Below are 18871 nucleotides of genomic sequence, written 5' to 3'. Positions count from 1 at the left end.
TCAGGTAAAAAAGGCATACATTTTTTAAGAACACTAATTCTCATTATCCTTAAAGCAAACTGTAATGTTCTAAGTAAATGGATGTTGAACCAGACTTGTTCATCTAAGGAAATCTCATGCTTATCTTAAATTATACAAATTTTTTAAAAGGTTGGAAATTATGGTCACAAAGATTATTATTACAAAGCTACTCATCCTTTCTGAAGCACAGGGCCAGGTAACATTTTAGAAAGCAAATTATATGAGTTAAATATTCACGTCTATTATAAAAACATTATTTTCCCCTAAAGCTTATTCTCAGTCACCCAGTAATTGCAGTTTTTTTTTTTTTTTAAGATTTTATTTATTTATTTGAGAGAGCACAAGCATGAGCAGGAAGCAGAGGCAGAGGGAGAAGTCCTCCCAAGGCAGGACTCAATCCCAGAACCCCAGCATCATGACCTGATTTATGACGGAGCCACCCAGGTGTCCAACTGCACAGGTTTAAACTGCAGATCTTTACCAGCAAAACTTAAGAGCCAATTTACTTAATATGAAATTTCAAATAATTTTTGAAATTGTGAGACCTAAAATGTCAAGATTTCTAATACTTGATAAAGAGAGATGATTTCAGTAAACCTTATAAATTAATTATACCATAGTTTGCTAAAGAAATAAGATAAAGTGGTCTGATTGCAGCAAAGTTGTACTCATTGACTACAGAATCCTGTGGTCAGGCTGAATTCACCTTTCACTTGAAAACACTGGTAACATGAAAAGGAGGCTCCAAAAAAAAAAAAAAAGAAAAGAGGCTCCCTTCAGCCATAGATAAAATGGCATGCCCTAGGCAGCCTCGCCCAAAACCATGCCCTTCCTATAGCATCCAAAATACATGAGAATATAGCTTTTCTAATCTTACAATGTATTTCTAAGTTTCCATGAGATAATATCTGTGTGCCTGTAAACATGTATTTGAGCTTTCATGAATACACTTTAATTTATTAGCGGGAAATACCAAAATGGAAAAACGGAATGCAGGACGGGCATTCTTTTTGTTTGGTTTGGCAGCCACGGTGTGGAAAGCTGTCTACACTGAAGGACAGACAGGCTGTACTGACGGCAGCTCAGGCTCTTGAGCACTCAAGCACAACGAGCAAGACTGGGTTCAGAGAGTATCCAGCAGAGAAGAGAAAGCTCCATACAAACGCTACAAACTAATATTAATGGCATATCATTATCTCAATCATCTCAGCTCAAACTCTCAAGTCATTTGTCTCTTCTCTACTCTTCTTCCCTCATTTCCCTCCCACCATAAAACATTGTAAAAGTATTTTACAATAGTTCATAATAGTTCCTCCTCCCCATTTGAGTACCAACCACTTAATTCAATTACTCATTGCTGGTCTCCTGGTTAACGACAGACTAACCGCTCTTCCTCCAGGATCTATTTCTTCCACTAAAACTCCTACGTTCCAGATTAACATCCCTCATGTAGACATACTGACACACTTCTGTCTAGAAATCTTCAATAGCTAACCACTCTAGTGAATGAACCACTCTTCATTCTAGTATGAAGAAAACTCAAATTTCCCATTTTAGAATATAAAACTCTCCCAAATCTGTATGTTAATTACCCCTTTCCAGAACATGTCCTCTAATCCCTGATAAAACAGTTACTCACAAAATTCCCAGTTAACCAACTTCTCATTTTCAATATATAAATCTCTTTCCTGGACCTTTAAGCGAACCTTTAATTCTTATTTCTCCCTGTCAAAATTCTAGTTTAAGGATTTCTATATTAAAGAAACTTCCTCCAATTTTGCCCCAAATGGATGCAATGTCATCATCCTGTACACCTCCACAGTCTTCTGTTCAGTCTCTAAAATGGAGTATTTTATCTGGTATTAATAATAACTATAATCATTAGCATTTACTGAGAACTTCACCTGTACCAGTATTTTATATGCAAATTACTCATTTAATTCTCAAAACACTTTATGATAAATACTATATTTGTAACTATGTTAAAGCTGAGGAAATGGTGGTTAACAGACTCTATATGGCTGTCCAACTCTTGCAGCTGGTATGAGCCATGTCACTCCAGAGCCTAATCTCTTAACCCCTGTGCGGACACACGTACTGCATCATCAAACAGCAAGCAACTTGAGGTGCTCTGTCTTCATTTTTATACTGCCACAGGACAAGGTTTGCATACTATAAATGCTCACCAAATAGTTATTAAACGAATGAACAAATGAAATAAAAGTAATATTATCCTTTATAGGTAATATATGCACGGTTCAACAGGCCTTTCATTGAGCTTATTGCAAAGAGTGGTTCCAGTGATGTGAATTTCATTTATGATGGGAGAGCTATATTCTCAAGTAGATGGGTTGTGACATGCCCCTCAGAGGGTCTCCTCCACATTTAGGGCAGCACACACAGGCAGCACTGTGTTGTGAGGCTGCCAGGGCATTCCAAAAGAAAGCAAGCAACAGAAATCAGAGTCAAATGTGAGATCCTCATGCCAGGTCTGCAGGGAAGCCTCTCCCCACCGCCCCTCCCCCCAATCTACTCTCTCCAACTAGGTCCCAGCCAGCAGAACTTCTAGAAGAAAAATTTCTTTTAGTCTCAGCAATGTCCTACTCAGAAAATACTCCAGAGTCACAGCTGGGCTTTATAGGAGGAAAGAAGGTGACCTGACTTCCATACCGCCAAGTGAAAAGTACCTTTACCATCGCACAGCAGAAATGGCTAATAGCACACATATAATGACTAACTTCCGACTAACCTTGGAGGGGACGGGGCCAAATGGCAGAGTAGTAGGGTCTCCAAGTTACCTGTCCCCAATAACTTACATAGATAACTTTCAAATCATCCTAAAAACCTACATTTTCAGCCTGAGATTTGAAGAGATAACAGCTGTAATGCTACAGAGAGAAGAGTCTGCACTTCTAACAACGTAGGAAGGTAGGAAAAAAAATAAAGGATCAACTGCGGGAGGCGCCCCACGAAGAGCCTGGCTCAGGCCAGGTGGCGGGTGGCAAGAGCCTCCAGGACAGCAAAGCCCAGCCCCAGAAAAGCAGGAACTTTAAAACTCTGCACTAGATTCTTCCCGGACAGAAAGGCGCTTAGCAGGGAACTCGGGCAAAATCGCGGGAGGAGCAGTGGAGCCTCCAGTCTCCCAGAGTCACTAACAGAAGGAGTGCGCGGGGGAGAGAGCATGCCACACACCCCTCGGCTGAGCTCCTGAAAGGGATGAAGTGCGCGCCCAGCAGGGCCTTGGGAGCTCAGGCAGTACCTCCAGGAAGAGGAGGCTGCGCCCTGCTGCCTTCCGGAGCCATGGCTCCCAGGAGCACGATTCCAGCAGCACAGGCCCGGATCACAAGGCGCCAGGGGGTGACAGCCACCAGTGATCCTGCGCTCCCCCTGGGATAGGTGGAGGTGGGGAGCACATAGGACAGCGAGGACGCTCCTGCAGCTGGGCACCCCCAAACTGTGCAGGTCAGCGCCCTAGCCGCCCCGGGGGGCATCCAGGCCAGTGTAGACCGGGAGACTGCAGTAGTTACTATGAGGAGTTGACTCCAGGGCTGGAGAGCTAGTCCCACCAACAGTGCAGGAGGGTTCCCTTTTCTCCACATCCTCTCCAACATTTGTGGTTTCCTGCCTTGTTAATTTTCCCCATTCTCACTGGGGTGAGGTGGTATCTCATTGTGGTTTTGATTTGTATTTCCCTGATGGCAAGTGATGCGGAGAATTTCCTCATGCGCTTGTTGGCCATGTCTATGTCTTCCTCTGTGAGATTTCTGTTCATGTCTTTTGCCCATTTCATGATTGGATTGTTTGTTTCTTTGCTGTTGAGTTTAATAAGTGCTTTACAGATCTTGGAAACTAGCCCTTTATCTGATACGTCATTTGCAAATATCTTCTCCCATTCTGAACGTTGTCTTTTAGTTTTGTTGACTGTATCCTTTGCTGTGCAAAAGCTTCTTATCTTGATGAAGTCCCAATAGTTCATTTTTGCTTTTGTTTCTTTTGCCTTCGTGGATGTATCTTGCAAGAAGTTACTGTGGCTGAGTTAAAAAAGGGTGTTGCCTGTGTTCTCCTCTACGATTTTGATGGAATCTTGTCTCACATTAAGATCTTTCATCCATTTTGAGTTTATCTTTGTGTATGGTGAAAGAGAGTGGTCTAGTTTCATTCTTCTGCACGTGGATGTCCAATTTTCCCAGCACCATTTATTGAAGAGACTGTCTATTTCCAGTGGATAGTCTTTCCTCCCTTGTCGAATATTAGTTGACCATAAGGTTGAGGGTCCACTTCTGGATTCTCTATTCTGTTCCATTGATCTATGTGTCTGTTTTTGTGCCAGTACCACACTGTCTTGCAATAGTAACTCTGAATGTGAATGGGCTTAATGACCCCATCAAAAGACGCAGGGTTTCAGATTGGATAAAAAAGCCAGACCCATCTATTTGCTGTCTACAAGAGACTCATTTTAGACCTAAGGACACCTACAGTCTGAAAATGAAAGGTTGTGGGCCATTTACCATTCAAATTACCCTCAAAAGAAAGCAGGGCTAGCAATCCTCATATCCGATAAATTAAAGTTTATCCCAAAGACTGTATAAGAGATGAATATTAATGCCCCTAATGTGGGAGCTGACAAGTATATCAATCAATTAATAACCAAAGTAAAGACATACTTAGATAATAATACACTTATACTGGGGGGCCTCAACACGACGCTATCTGCAAATGACAGATACTCTAAGCACAACATCTCCAAAGAAACAAGCTTTAAACAATACACTGGGCCAAACGGATTTCACAGATATTTACAGAACTTTAGATCCAAATGGAACTGAATACACATTCTTCTCAAGTACACATGGAACTTCCTCCAGAATAGACCACATACTGGGTCACAAATCAGATCTCAACTGATACCAAAAGATTGGGATTGTCCCCTGCATATTTTCAGACTATAATGCTTTGAAACTTGAACTCAATCACAAGAAGAAATTTGGAAGAAACTCAAACATGTGGAGGTTAAAGAGCATCCTGCTAAAAGGTGAACGGGTCAACCAGGAATTTAGAGAAGAATTTAAAAGATTTAAAAGATTCATGGAAAATGAGGAGAATGAAGATACAACTGTTCAAAATCTTTGGCATACAGCAAAAGCAGTTCTGAAAGGGAAATACATCACAATACAAGCATTCCTCACAAATCTGGAAAAAAAACTCGAATACACAAGCTAACCTTGCACCTAAAAGAACCGGAGAAAGAACAGCAAATAAAACCTACACCAAGCAGAAGAAGAGAGTTAATAAAGATTCCAGCAGAACTCCATGAAATAGAGACCAGAAGAACTGTGGAACAGATCAACAAAACCAGGAGCTGGACCTTTAAAAGAATTAAGAAGATAGATAAACCATTAGCCAGCCTTATTTAAAAAAAAAAAAAAAAGACTAATAAAATCACGAATGAAAAAGGGGAGATCACAACCAATACAAAGGAAATACAAACGATTTTAAAAACATATTATGAGCAACTATACACGAATAAATTAGGCAATCTAGAAGAAATGGACGCATTTCTGGAAAAGCACAAACTACCAAAACTGGAACAGGAAGAAACAGAAAACCTGAACAGGCCAATAACCAGGGAGGAAACGAAGCAGTCATCAAAACCTCCCAAGACACAGAGGTGCAGGGCCAGAGGGCTTCCCAGGTGAATTCTATCAAATGTTTAAAGAAGAAACAATACCTATTCTACTAAATCTGTCCTGAAAGATAGAAAAGGATGGAATACTTCCAAACTCGTTCTCTGAGGCCAGCATCACCTTAATTCCAAAACCAGACAAAGACCCCACCAAAAAGGATAATTATAGACCAATATCCCTGAGGAACACAGATGCAAAAATTCTCAACAAGATACTAGCAATAGGATCCAATAGTACATTAAGAAGATTATTCGCCATGACCAAGTTGGATTTATCCCTGGGATGCAAGGCTGGTTCAACACTCATAAAGCAATCAACGTGATAGATATATCAACAAGAGAAAAAACAACCATATGATCCTCTCAACAGATGCAGAGAAAGCATTTGACAAAATACAGCATCCATTCCTGATCAAAACTCTTCAGAGTATAGGGATAGAGGCAACATTCCACAGCATCTTAAAAGCCATCTACGAAAAGCCCACAGCAAATATAATTCTCAATGGCGAAACACTGGGAGCCTTTCCCTTAAGATCAGGAACAAGACACGGGTGTCTACTCTCACCACTGCTATTCAACATAGTACTAGAAGTCCTAGCCTCAGCAACCAGGCAACAAAAATAAATAAAAGGCATTCAAATTGGCAAAGAAGAAGTCGAACTCTCTCTCTTTGCAGATGACATGATACTGTATATAGAAAACCCCAAGGACTCCACCCCAAGATTGCTAGAACTCATACAGCAATTCAGCAGAGTGGCAGGATACAAAACCAATGCCCAGAAACCAGTGGTAGTTCTATACAACTAACAATGAGACTGAAGAAAGAGAAATTAAGGAGTCAATCCCATTTACAATTGCACCCAAAAGCAAAGATACCTAGGAATAACCTAACCAAACAGGTAAAGGAGGATCTATACCCTAAAAACTACAGAACACTTCTGAAAGAAATTGAGGAAGACACAAAGAGATGGAAAAATATTCCATGCTCATGGATTAGCAGAATTAATAGTGTGAAAATGTCAATGCTACCCAGGGCAATTTACACGTTTAACGCAATCCCTATCAAAATACCATGGACTTTCTTCAGAGAGTTGGAACAAGTAATCTTAAGATTTGTGTGGAAGCAGAAAAGACCCCGAAGAGCCAGGGGAATACTGAAAAAGAAAACCAGAGCCGGGGGCATCACAATGCCGGATTTCAAGCTGTTCTACAAAGCTGCAATCATCAAGACAGTGTGGTACTGGCACAGAAACACATAGATCAATGGAACAGAATAGAGAACCCAGAAATGGGCCCTCAACTCTATGGTCAACTAATATTCGACAAAGCAGGAAACACTATCCACTGGATAAAGGACAGTCTCTTCAATAAATGGTGCTAGGAAAACTGGACAGCCACATGAAGAATGAAACTAGACCATTCTCTTACACCATACACAAATGTACACTCAAAATGGATGAAAGATCTAAATGTGAGACTAGATTCCATCAAAATCCTAGAGGAGAACACAGGCAACACCCTTTTTGAACTTGGCCATAGAAACTTCTTGCATCTATGAAGGCAAGGGAAACAAAAGCAAAAATGAACTATTGGGACTTCATCAAGATAAAAACCTTCTGCCCAGCAAAAGAAACAGTCAACAAAACTAAAAGACAATCTACAGAATGGGAGAAGACATTTGCAAATGACATATCAGATAAAGGGCTAGTATCCAGGATCTATAAAGAATTTTTTTTTTAAGATTTTATTTATCTATTTACGAGAGACACAGAGAGAGAGAGAGAGAGGCAGAGAAACAGGCAGAGGGAGAGGCCGACTCCAGGCAGGGAGCCCGACCTGGGACTTGATCCCGGGTCTTCAGGATCACACCCTGGGCCAAAAGCAGGCACTAAACCGCTGAGCCACCCAGGCTGCCCTATATAAAACTTATTAAACTCAACAGCAAAGAAACAAACAATTCAATCATGAAGTGGGTAAAAGATATGAACAGACATTTCACCAAGATGACATAGACATGGCCAACAAGCACATGAGAAAATGCTCTGCATCCCTTGCCATCAGGGAAATACAAATCAAAACCACAATGAGATGCCACCTCACACCAGTGAGAATGGGGAAAATTAACAAGAGAGGAAACAAAAATGTGGGAGAGGATGTGGAGAAAGGGGAACCCTCTTGCACTGTTGGTGGGAATGTGAAATGGTGCAGCCACTCTGGAAAACTATGGAAGTTCCTCAAAGATTTAAAAATGGATCTGCCCTATGACCCAGCAATTGCACTGCCGGGGATTTACCCCAAAGATACAGATGCAGTGTAACACCGGGACACCTGCACCCCAATGTTTATAGCACCAATGTCCACGTTGGCTGAACTGTGGAAGGAGCCTCGGTGTCCATCGAAAGATGAATGATAAAGAAGATGTGGTCTATGTATACAATGGAATATTACTCAGCCATTAGAAATGACAAATACCCACCATTTGCTTCGACGTGGATGGAACTGAAGGGTATTATGTTGAGTGAAGTAAATCAATCGGAGAAGGACAAATATTATATGGCCTCACTCATTTAGAGAATATAAAAAAATAGTGAAAGGGAATAAAGGGCAAAGGAGAGAAAATGAGTGGAAAATATCAAAGAGGGCGACAGAACATGAGAAACACCTAACTCTGGAAAACAAACAAGGGGGGGTAGAAATAGAGGTGGGCGGGGGGTTGGGGTAACTGGGTGACAGGCACTGAGGGGGGCACTTGACCAGCACTGGGTGTTATGCTATATGTTGGCAAATCGAACTCCAATAAAAAAAAAATATATACCGCACTGGGTGTTACTCTGTATGTTAGTAAATTGAACACCAATAAAAATTTATTAAAAAAAAATATATATATACCAAAAAAAAATAGTAATGCATGTAATAAAAGAAAAAAAATAACACCTTCCCATACCTTGGAAGTCGTTCTACTTCTTTCCCTTTTATTTTCAGTGCTTTAAAATTTTTCTCCCAATCATGTACAGTAGAAAGATGTTTTTCCAGTAGAGCTTCCATATCAACTTGCCCAATTACAATCCACTCCTATTTAAAGAATGAAAAACATTATTAAAGAAACAATACTAACATATTAACATGTAAAAGCTTAGGGTCTAACTTAACACTGATAAAAAGGGACAAATGTAAGGTATTCAAATGAATTTCAACATAAGTATGCAAATATAGCTATTACTGTAGAGCCTAAAGGATGAATAGGGAAGAAAACTATTTAACATATTAAAATACAGAGATCGTAACACTTTTTGTTAGATCACAAAAACCTTTAAGATTCTCTTCTCGAATTTGATGTATACACAGAATCACCTTGGCAAAGCCAACGCTACAAATCTGAAAGTATCCATATCCAACCCACTCTAGAAACCAAAAATACAGTGTAGTAGATTATTTCTGTGATGCAGAAGCAGCATCACAGAGGCAGTTCAGAACCGATTGAATACTCAGTCATCCGTCTCAGGAGCATCATAAATGAGCATTAAGCAAAGAATGCAACTGGGATTTATCTTTGGAGGGTGGTAGGATTCACTCAAACAAAAGTAAAAAGTTACATCATCTTAATGAAATTTCTTTACTCCATGGATTGCTCTTGATCCAAAGCATGAAGAAAAAGGATATATTTTTGTGAGAGGAATTAAAATTGACACAACAGGACCCTGTCATATTCCATGTTGATGCAACAAGAGTTTCTCAATTTTCAAATAGTCAAAGACAGGTATCTTAGTATAACTTTTTTCTCATTTGCAGTATAAATGTAGGCTGTATAAGAATCCTCAACTCTGACTCCACCTTGCTATATTTTTATGTTATGACATAAGATAAACTGCAGATCATACATTTCATACTAATTCAATCAGATGAAATATTAGAATAACATGAAATTACATGTTCCATACCCCAAAGATACAGATGCAATGAAATACCGGGACACCTGCACCCTGATGTTTATAGCAGCAATGACCACAATAGCCAAACTGTGGAAGGAGCCTCGGTGTCCATCGAAAGATGAATGGATAAAGAAGATGTGGTTTATGTATACAATGGAATATTACTCAGCCATTAGAAACGACAAATACCCACCATTTGCTTCAACGTGGATGGAACTGGAGGGTATTATGCTGAGTGAAATGAGTTAATCGGAGAAGGACAAACATTATATGTTCTCATTCATTTGGGGAATATAAATAATAGTGAAAGGGAATATAAGGGAAGGGAGAAGAAATGTGTGGGAAATATCAGAAAGGGAGACAGAATATAAAGACTCCTAACTCTGGGAAACGAACTAGGGGTGGTAGAAGGGGAGGAGGGTGGGGGTTGGGGGTGAATGGGTGATGGGCACTGAGGGGGGCACTTGATGGGATGAGCACTGGGTGTTATTCTGTATGTTGGCAAATTGAACACCAATAAAAAATAAACTTATTATTAAAAAAAAAAAAAAGAAAGAAATTACATGTTCCATACCTTATGTTGATGTAAAACCGCTGATAATCTCCTGAACAGATCTTCAGCTTTGCTGAAAATAGTCAAAAATCCACTTGCATTTCTATCAATCATAACAGAAAAAATAGACTCCTCTCCTGCCTCACCCACTCCCTTAAACTGATTAGGAATGCCGATGAACCTCTTCATTTCTCTATAATATTTAGCCCGGATTTCTTCAAAAGGAGGCCTGAATTGTAATCGTCCTTGTCTGAAAACAAATAAATAACTTCAAAATATGAATTAGAAAAATATAGACTGAGAATTAAAATGGGTCTAAAAAACCTTACTTGTACATTAAGTCTATGTTTATTTCTGGCAGGTTCTCATTGAGTGCTTCCAAACCCATCTGGTACTGGTGCTCCAGAGCTTTGTACAGCTGATGATTCCAGTGCTGTTTCCATGCATGCATCTCGCTGGCCTGGAAGCCCTGATAGGTTTTATTCACAGTTTGTATTTAAAAATCTAGGTAGTACAATAGAGTTTTCATTTCAAGCTCTTATATCACATAAAATCATATGCAAAAAAAATCCTCATTTTAAACATCTTAAAACATGAAATTCCTTAGTTGCTACTTATACAATTCATATGGAGTCATATACGAAATTCTCTCATTTTCATGCTTATAAATAGTACTCTGAAAGATCAGCATAATTTAAGAGATCGAGTTAATGTCAAATAGATTTTACATATGGACTTTATGATGCTAAAAAAAAGGAAAAACTAACAGAAACTGGTTTATTTCATGAACTTATTAATCCTCTTTCCAAAATTCCATCAAGTAAAGAGCTCTTCTCTCCCCTTTTCACTCTAGAGATACTCTACTGCACATTTTTTTAAAAATAATATACTTAAAATAGGAGTATGCTCCGGAGAGTTTACACATTCTATTTTTCCATATAACCAGAAATACATTGTTTCTAACATTTTTTATTTTTTTCTTCAAGATCTGACAAGTGCATGTACATAATAGGTAGCTCACATTCCACTGAGACCCCACCAGCACCCATGTAGCAGGCTCTGTGGTAGCCACTTTCATATACATATCAAAATATGTATAGAACTGAAATTTCACCCCAAAATGGGGAAAACATATGGAGTTATTTCAATTAATAGGCTTCTGCCTAAGCTCAGCTTTGTGTTCTACAGATATCACAATCACCTACAAGAAAACTAAGGAATGATAAAATTTAAGCACCAACTCGCAGCAACTACCAAGTCTGAACTGAGAAATCTGGCATTCCTTAAGATGTATGGAAACTCGTTTTTATACTTTTTTTTGTTTTTATACTTTTAAATGTAACAGCATTGCCAATGTGTGGTCTATGTAATTCAGTAAAATTCTAAATTTATTAGGAATTTATTAAAGATTTACCTTCACGAACTTTCCATCAATTTGTATATTCACCTTCTGCAAAGGTCATACTCAAAGTGTAGACCCCAAGTGGACATACTTTACCTGTGCTTCTACACTGGCTAAGCCAGTTCTCAATTCTTGTAATCCATCTTTCCAGCGCTGTTGCTGCCTCAGCAGATCAATATTCATAAGAACTACCACCTGTTAAAAATTAAAGTATGATAGTCTCAAAGGAGCCCCAGAAAAAACTAACTTTTCAGTGGAAAAACCTGAAAGACTCCACTGTAACCAAGTGATGATATTAACTCAACCTAGAAGACACATGAATTCCTGAATAAGGCCGTGGCAAAGGCAGAACGGCAGTGCCGAGGCATCTCTGTCCAAACTGTATCACCTCCCTCTAATAATGAGAAAACACCACGTACACCCATAGCGAGAGACTTCTACAAACAACTATCTATAACAAAGTGGTGAAACAGAAGGAAAGCCTGAGGAGGACGTGCCTGCAGAGCCTCCAAAACTTCATGCAAGGCAGGATCCTGGGCAGGATCATGGAGAAGGAAATGGAGAGCAGCAGAAAAGCTGGAAAATTCAAAGCCATCGATTCCCTAGTTTTGACAAGCGTACTATGGAAACACAAGTGGTTGACAACAGACGAAGGCGAAGGCAAGTGTCAAGTCTGCTCTACTTCTGCAACTTTAAGTCTGGTAGATAACTGACTTCCAAATAAGAAGTATTTATATATCCCAATTACGACTTAAGTAATACTAGTCATAGCTTATCCAACTTTATAAATAAAACGTACCTTCTCACAAAATATAGTGTGCCATTTCCTCAGTTTCCTATTTTCAGTGGCAAGTCGTTGAGCAGCATTTTGGAGTTTTTGGATGTAGCCTTCTAATTCTTTAGGATTATCCCAAGTAATTTGTGACTTTCCCCCACTTCCTGCTTTCGAATTCTAAGGTATAACAAACATCGTTTAACATTTAAATGCATCTGTCTTTTCCTAAAGGTTCCACATTCAAAATCTTAAGTCCAATTACCCCTAACACTCATCTGCAATAAAAAAGCATATAGTAATTTTTCCATTTTACAAATGGTAAGGCAGTCTTGCAAACTGGATAGCCCCATCCCTTCCAAGTTCTCCCTCTGAGAGCAAAACCATCTGATGACATAGCACACTCAGAAGGAAGGAAGAGAGAAGCAAAAAGGCAGACTGAGCAGAGGCTGGCAGGCTTCCCTAACATCGCCCTCACATCTGGAAGCCTCCACCCTGTAGCCCCCTTCAGGAAAACACACACACGCGCACACACACACACGTGCACACACACACAGACAAACCTCCAGAAGAAGCCTGTTCCCTCTAGCTAATGACCAGGCGAGGAAAACAGCAGCCTAACAAAAGCCAATCTTTTTAGCAATACCCACCCTATTCTTGCCAACACCGAGGGGAAAAACAGCGCTCTGCAGTCTGTGTTGTACCAGACAGCTGAGCTTCTGTCCAGCACTTGTCAAAAGCAGGCAGTGCTCCACGTCCCCTGCCAGGGTAACGAAAGACCAGCTGAGCCTGCACCCCTGCTTTGCAGCAATGGAGGAGTTGGATGGTGCCTCCCCCCTGAGCCACACTGGTAGGCTCAGCACAGAGCTGAGGTGTAAGAGTGGGCCCTGACCTGCCTCTCTGCTCATTGGCAATGCTCTGTTCTCATCAGTGTGCTGCTACCTGCAAGGCCCAGCCAGCCTCTCCTCTGGCCCCACAGGGCATTCATCCTGTCAGAAACATCACCCTACACACAGAGGACAAGACACTCAAAGGGCAGGTTCTCAGCTGAGGCCGCGACAGCCAGAAGCAAGCAGAACCCCATCCCTCAAGTGCAAAAAAAAAAAACCTGTGAACCATAGATTGTGTACCTGCCGGAAATATCCTCCAGGAGAGAGGGGGAAGGACAACTCTCAGACAAAGAAAAGGAGGGAGAATGTATCTGCAGCAAACCTGATCTGAAAGCACAGCTACAGGCAGTCCTCTGGGTAAGAATTGCAAAAACACTGGGGTGAGGAAAGTAAACAATCCTTCTCAAGAATTTTTTAAATCAGATGCAGTGATTGAAGCAAAAACTAGAGTCCCATGTGAGTACAGAGGAGTCTACATCCTCAGAGCAAGTACACAGAAATGGAGTGAGAAGGGGGCTACAGCAGTCAGCTCTCAGCAGATGTAGGGCCAGCAACAAGGCCTAGAATATGGAGAGCCTCAATCAACAGCCGAAAATGAGTGAAGCGAGGATAATACCTCCAACAGAATCCTGTGGGATAGCTTAAAAAGCAATGACCTTGTCATTACCATGCACCAGTTACTGCTGTATTCCCTGAGATTATAAAATCAGTTAAACTGGAATCCGTGATCTCTACTCCAGTTAGCAGCCAGGAGATTAGAAAGAGCCTCCCTATTCCTTCTCCTTCCATCTTGGTTCCTTATCTACTCTTCTGTCTCATTTAACACATGCTAAACAGATTATTTACTTCTCACAACTCGATTTCTCATGGAAAAATCGAGAGGTTACTTTGAATAGATTTATTAGAGAAAAAGAGTTTAAAGGTATACAATTAAATATTATAAGGTGAAAAATAATAAAATATTATCCCATTTTCAGAAGTATATTTGCAAATACCCCAGAAAAAAAAGCTTACAGGATATTCACCCACTATTAAGAATGGCCATCCCTTGGTGGTACAATTTTAAAACTTTTTTTCCTTTTTGTTTACCAGAATTCTTTAAATTTTCCATTATAAATTCATATTGAGTTTTGGCAATAAAAAAGTTTATAATAGGAATTATCTGACTTCTAATAAATTTGAAGTCTGAGAACTAGCGTGCAGAACAGTTAGTGGAACCGGTCTGCATGCTATCCCTCAAAAGGCCCGATCCAAAGAAGGACCCTTACCTGACACCTGAACACCTGCAGCATGGTGGCTTCCCATCACCCTCACCTTTAAGACTGGTTCACTGTACCCAAACAACATGGCTTATGCTGAACACCTGATATCCTCCTGGGAACCTGGAATTTTAGTACAGAGCAGGCACAAGACACCTACATGACTAACCCCCGGTGAGTGTCTGAGCACCAAGGCCCCCGATGGTCTTCCTGGGGAGACAACACTTCACACGTAAGACAGCTTCTGCTGGGGGAGTGAAGGATGCCCTGTGGAACTCCACTGGAAGGACTCCTGAAAGCTCACACCTGCTTTCCCTGGGACCTCACTCTCATGCCCTGTGCTAACTCTGCTCTGAAGCCTCTTGCTGTTACAAATCATATATCAATCAGCTGTGAGTAAACTATACCCAGAGTCCTATCAGTCCTCCCAGAAAATCAGAGAACCTGGGGGTCTTTTTTTTTTTTTAAGATTTTTTTAATTTATTTATTCATGAGAGATACAGAGAGACAGAGAGAGAGGCAGAGACACAGGCAGAGGGAGAAGCAGGCTCCATGCAGGGAGCCCGACGCGGGACTCGATCCCAGAACTCCAGAACTCCAGGATCATGCCTTGGGCCGAAGGCAGGCGCTCAACCACTGAGCGACCCAGGCATCCCAAACCTGGTGGTCTTGAGGAAAATCACAACTAGCAATCCACTTCCAAATAAAATAAGAAAAGGACAAATTCCTCTTCTACTTCCTTTTTAAATATTTTATGTCTGTTCAGACTAACACTGTAGATTTCAAAACCCACCAGTCACACAGTAACAGTTTAAAAAGTATTGTAGGTTTTTCTAATGCCATATGTGTGTGTATTGAAACAAGCACAGATAAAAAACAAACACTAAATTATAAAATCAGATGATGAAAAAGCACTTAAGACTCTGGTATATCAAGACCTCACACCTCAGTGAGTTAGTAAATAGCATACCAACCATATACTATAGATACTAAATCAACTGATCAAACTCTGTGTGAAACACTATAACTATTTAAATCTACAGATGGGAAAATGTTACTTGTTAAGAGTAAAGGAAGTCATTGGGGAACAAAACAAAACTTTAGATCAATGGTAAGTGGCAGGGTATCTAATTATAACATAAAAAGTCCATTTACCTTAATTATCTGTTCAAACGCTAATGCAGATTGTAGCATCATTGGTCTCTGGCTTTGAATCATTTGCTGATCAATAGAATTATAAAAATGTGCCACCTACAAAGTAAAAGTATAATTAGCAATAATCAATAATAACAATTTTTCATTTGTTTTAATTTTTAATTATTTGAATGGAAATAACCCTTCTCATGCTAAGATTTAACAAAAAAAATAGTTTTCATCTCTAATAGAGCATTTATGCATGTATTAGTATATGCAATCAACAATTACATGTTGAGTTCCTATAATCTGCCAAGTCATGCCCTAGGGGCTGATTAAACAAAGATCATAAAACACAGTCCCTACAATCAAGAAGTTCACAGTCTCAAGAGAAATAGAGGAAACCAGTAAAAGCATGTTAAATGCTAAACACTGAACTCTTCTTCATTCTTGCAACTCTCCAAACCTGCTCTTTCCTTCTTCAGTACAGAACATGTATTTAACCCATTTCTCAGACCAAAAAAATCTTTGAGTTGTCCATAACTTTTCTCTCACATCTCACATCAATGGCATCTACTGACTATACTTTTAAACCTATATTAAATCCAGCCATCTCGCCCACCTCCACCCATCCCACACCCGTCCAAGCACCTCATCTCTTGACAAGACCAGTCCCCTAAATGGCCTGTTTCCAGTCATGGCTTCCTATCATCTCTTCAAAGTATTCAAAGAAGCCAGAGTGGTCCTTATTCCTTAAACATAAATCATACCATACACCTGTGCCTACTCAAGGACTTTCAAATGACTTCGCAGTACATTTGAGAAAAAAATCTAAAATCCCAAAACTCTTACCTAAAACCTTCCAAAGGCTCCCCAATATACTCAAAAATAAAATCCAAATCCAAGACCCATGGCCCTACCCCAGCACAAACATTTTACATAAATTGGCCTTTAGCCCAGCCACAAACCCTCAGTGCACTGCAGCCATGCTGGCCTCCTTGCTGCTTCTCTTCCCTTAGGAACACGGCATGAAATCTGTTTGCTCTGCAGACAGCAGTCTTTCTCCAGAATCCTGCATGGTTCTTTTGTCACTGTGTCAAACCTCTTCTCAAATTTTACCTTTCACCCAGGCCAACCCTGACCACTCTGTATAGAGCAGCAGGCTTTGTCACAATCTTTTTTTTGGTTTTCTTTTTCTTCAAAGTCCTTATCACTTCCTAAAACTACCTACCTATGTGTTTGCTCTCTATCTCCCAAATAAGAATGACAGCTTCAGGAATAGTGTCTAGCAAATAGAAGGCACTCAATATTATTAAAATTAATCACTGAATCAAAGTAACAGAGATACCTGGGAACAAACTGAGGGTTGCTGGAGGGGAAGAGGTGGAGGGACAGGGTAACTGGGTGATGGGATGAACACTGAGTGTTACATGCAACTGATGAATCACTAAATTCTACATCTGAAACCAATGATGTACTATCTGTTGGCTAATTGACTTGAAATTAAACAAAAACAAAAACAAAGATACCTACAAGGTAGAATAATGAGCAAAAAAGGACACTGTCAGTTCTGTTGGGGGAAAAGGAAAATTTCAGGGAAGCAGATCAAGTGGACACCATGGTGTGAGTCTTAGGAATTTATAAAGACTATTTTTTCATTTTTGTATCCCCAGCACCTCACAAAATTCTTGGCCCAAAATTTGTGCTTAAAAAAATATTTCCTAACTGGGGTGCCTGGGTATCTCATTCAGTTTAGTGTCCAATTCTTGATTTCACATCAAGTCATTGTCTCAGGATTGTGAGATCAAGCCCTGTGTCAGGCTCACATGCTGGGTGTGGAGCCTGCCTAAAATTCTCTCTCCCCCTCTCTCTCTGCCCTTACCCTCCCTCTCTCTCTCTCAAAGAAAATAAATTCCCAATTTTATAGAGCGTTCACTTCTTTCCACTAGTATGTATAAAAATATGCTTTATTTGGTGGAGAATATTGTACTTATTCTGCACCACAACAGTCCAAGATAAAGCCTAATCAAGAAAACTAGAATACATATTATTATTACAGCAATCTGGCCGTGCTATGATCTAATCAACTCCTGCTTCACACTCCCTACTCCAGTTACATACCTGCTCATAAGTAAAGGTGTACATAAATATATTTCCCTGGAGATATGCAAATACTCTATGACCATCCGTTCATCATTTGAGCTCCTATTGTGTTATACTAAATACACAAGACACAAAAGTGAGCAAGCCTCTTTGTTTTCGAAGATGCAGCCCCTCTTTATGAAATGCTCACCCCACCCTACCCTTTGTGGTCCTGAGAAAACATATGTATACTCTTCCAGACTCATACCAAACAGCATTCCTCTGTAAAGATTTATCAATGCTGCCTCACCAAGAAATAACTGAAAACTCCCACCCCTATGCTTTCACATGACGTTCCAAAAGTCTCCAATTAAATACTCATATTAAATATTTTGTCAAGTTTTCAAATATATGTCACCAATACATAAACTGTAATGGAATAAACATGGTCTCTGGAGTCAGATTTGGAATCAAATCCCAGCTTCATAACTTATTAGCTGTATGGCACCAGAAAAACTATGTTACAAATCTGATCCCCAATTAGATCAGTGAGAAATGGAGGGTGAAGTGAAATAACAAAGTAACCTATTTATGTAATTTCATAAATATCTACCAGAGGCCTTGATATTTAATGAGAACTCAGTGTTTAGTTTGCTCTGTCCCACTAGACCAAGGATTCTCAACCACAGTTATTTGCACCCAAGGGGACATTTGACGTCTGGAGACACTTGATTGTCAGAACTAGACAGGTGCGTCTACGGCCATACCACCCTGAACGCGCCCGATCTTGTCTGATCTCGGAAGCTAAGCAGGGTCGGGCCTGGTTAGTACTTGGATGGGAGAACTAGACAGGTGCAACTTGCCAGCGGTACTGCTAAACATCCACAATCCACAGGACATTCCTCACCAAAAACATCTGTTCCTTCTCCACAGAGTTGGAACAAATAATCTTAAGATCTTTGTTGAATCAGAAAAGACCCTGAATAGCCAGGAAATGTTGAAAAAGAAAACCAATGCCAAGAGCATCAAATGCCAGATTTCAAGCTGGGTTACAAAGCTGTGATCATCAAGACAGTATGGTCCTGGCACAAAAATAGACACCTTGATAAATGGAACAGGATAAAGAACCCAGAAATGGGCCCTCAA

General features: G+C 40.1%; 1 protein-coding gene across 8 annotated transcripts in view; it reads right to left on the bottom strand.

The window, feature by feature from the left end:
* Nucleotides 1–18871, bottom strand: part of DYNC2H1 (dynein cytoplasmic 2 heavy chain 1) — a 341068-nt gene that overhangs the window by 305086 nt on the left and 17111 nt on the right. For all 8 annotated transcript variants that reach the window (XR_012028538.1, XM_072821767.1, XM_072821765.1 and 5 more), the window contains exons 13-18: nt 15665–15760; nt 12388–12540; nt 11685–11783; nt 10516–10655; nt 10208–10436; nt 8649–8776 (exon numbers count right to left, since the gene is read on the bottom strand). Coding sequence is in view for 7 of the 8 variants with exons in the window: in XM_072821767.1 (XP_072677868.1) it covers nt 8649–8776; nt 10208–10436; nt 10516–10655; nt 11685–11783; nt 12388–12540; nt 15665–15760 (845 nt within the window). In the remaining variant the exon portion in view is untranslated. The remainder of the gene's footprint in view (nt 1–8648; nt 8777–10207; nt 10437–10515; nt 10656–11684; nt 11784–12387; nt 12541–15664; nt 15761–18871) is intronic.

Source organism: Canis lupus, chromosome 3, assembly GCF_048164855.1.
Source record: "Canis lupus baileyi chromosome 3, mCanLup2.hap1, whole genome shotgun sequence".
NCBI lineage: Eukaryota > Metazoa > Chordata > Mammalia > Carnivora > Canidae > Canis > Canis lupus.
The sequence above is the reverse complement of the archived record's forward strand: the minus strand, read 5'-3'. Positions and strand labels throughout refer to the sequence as shown.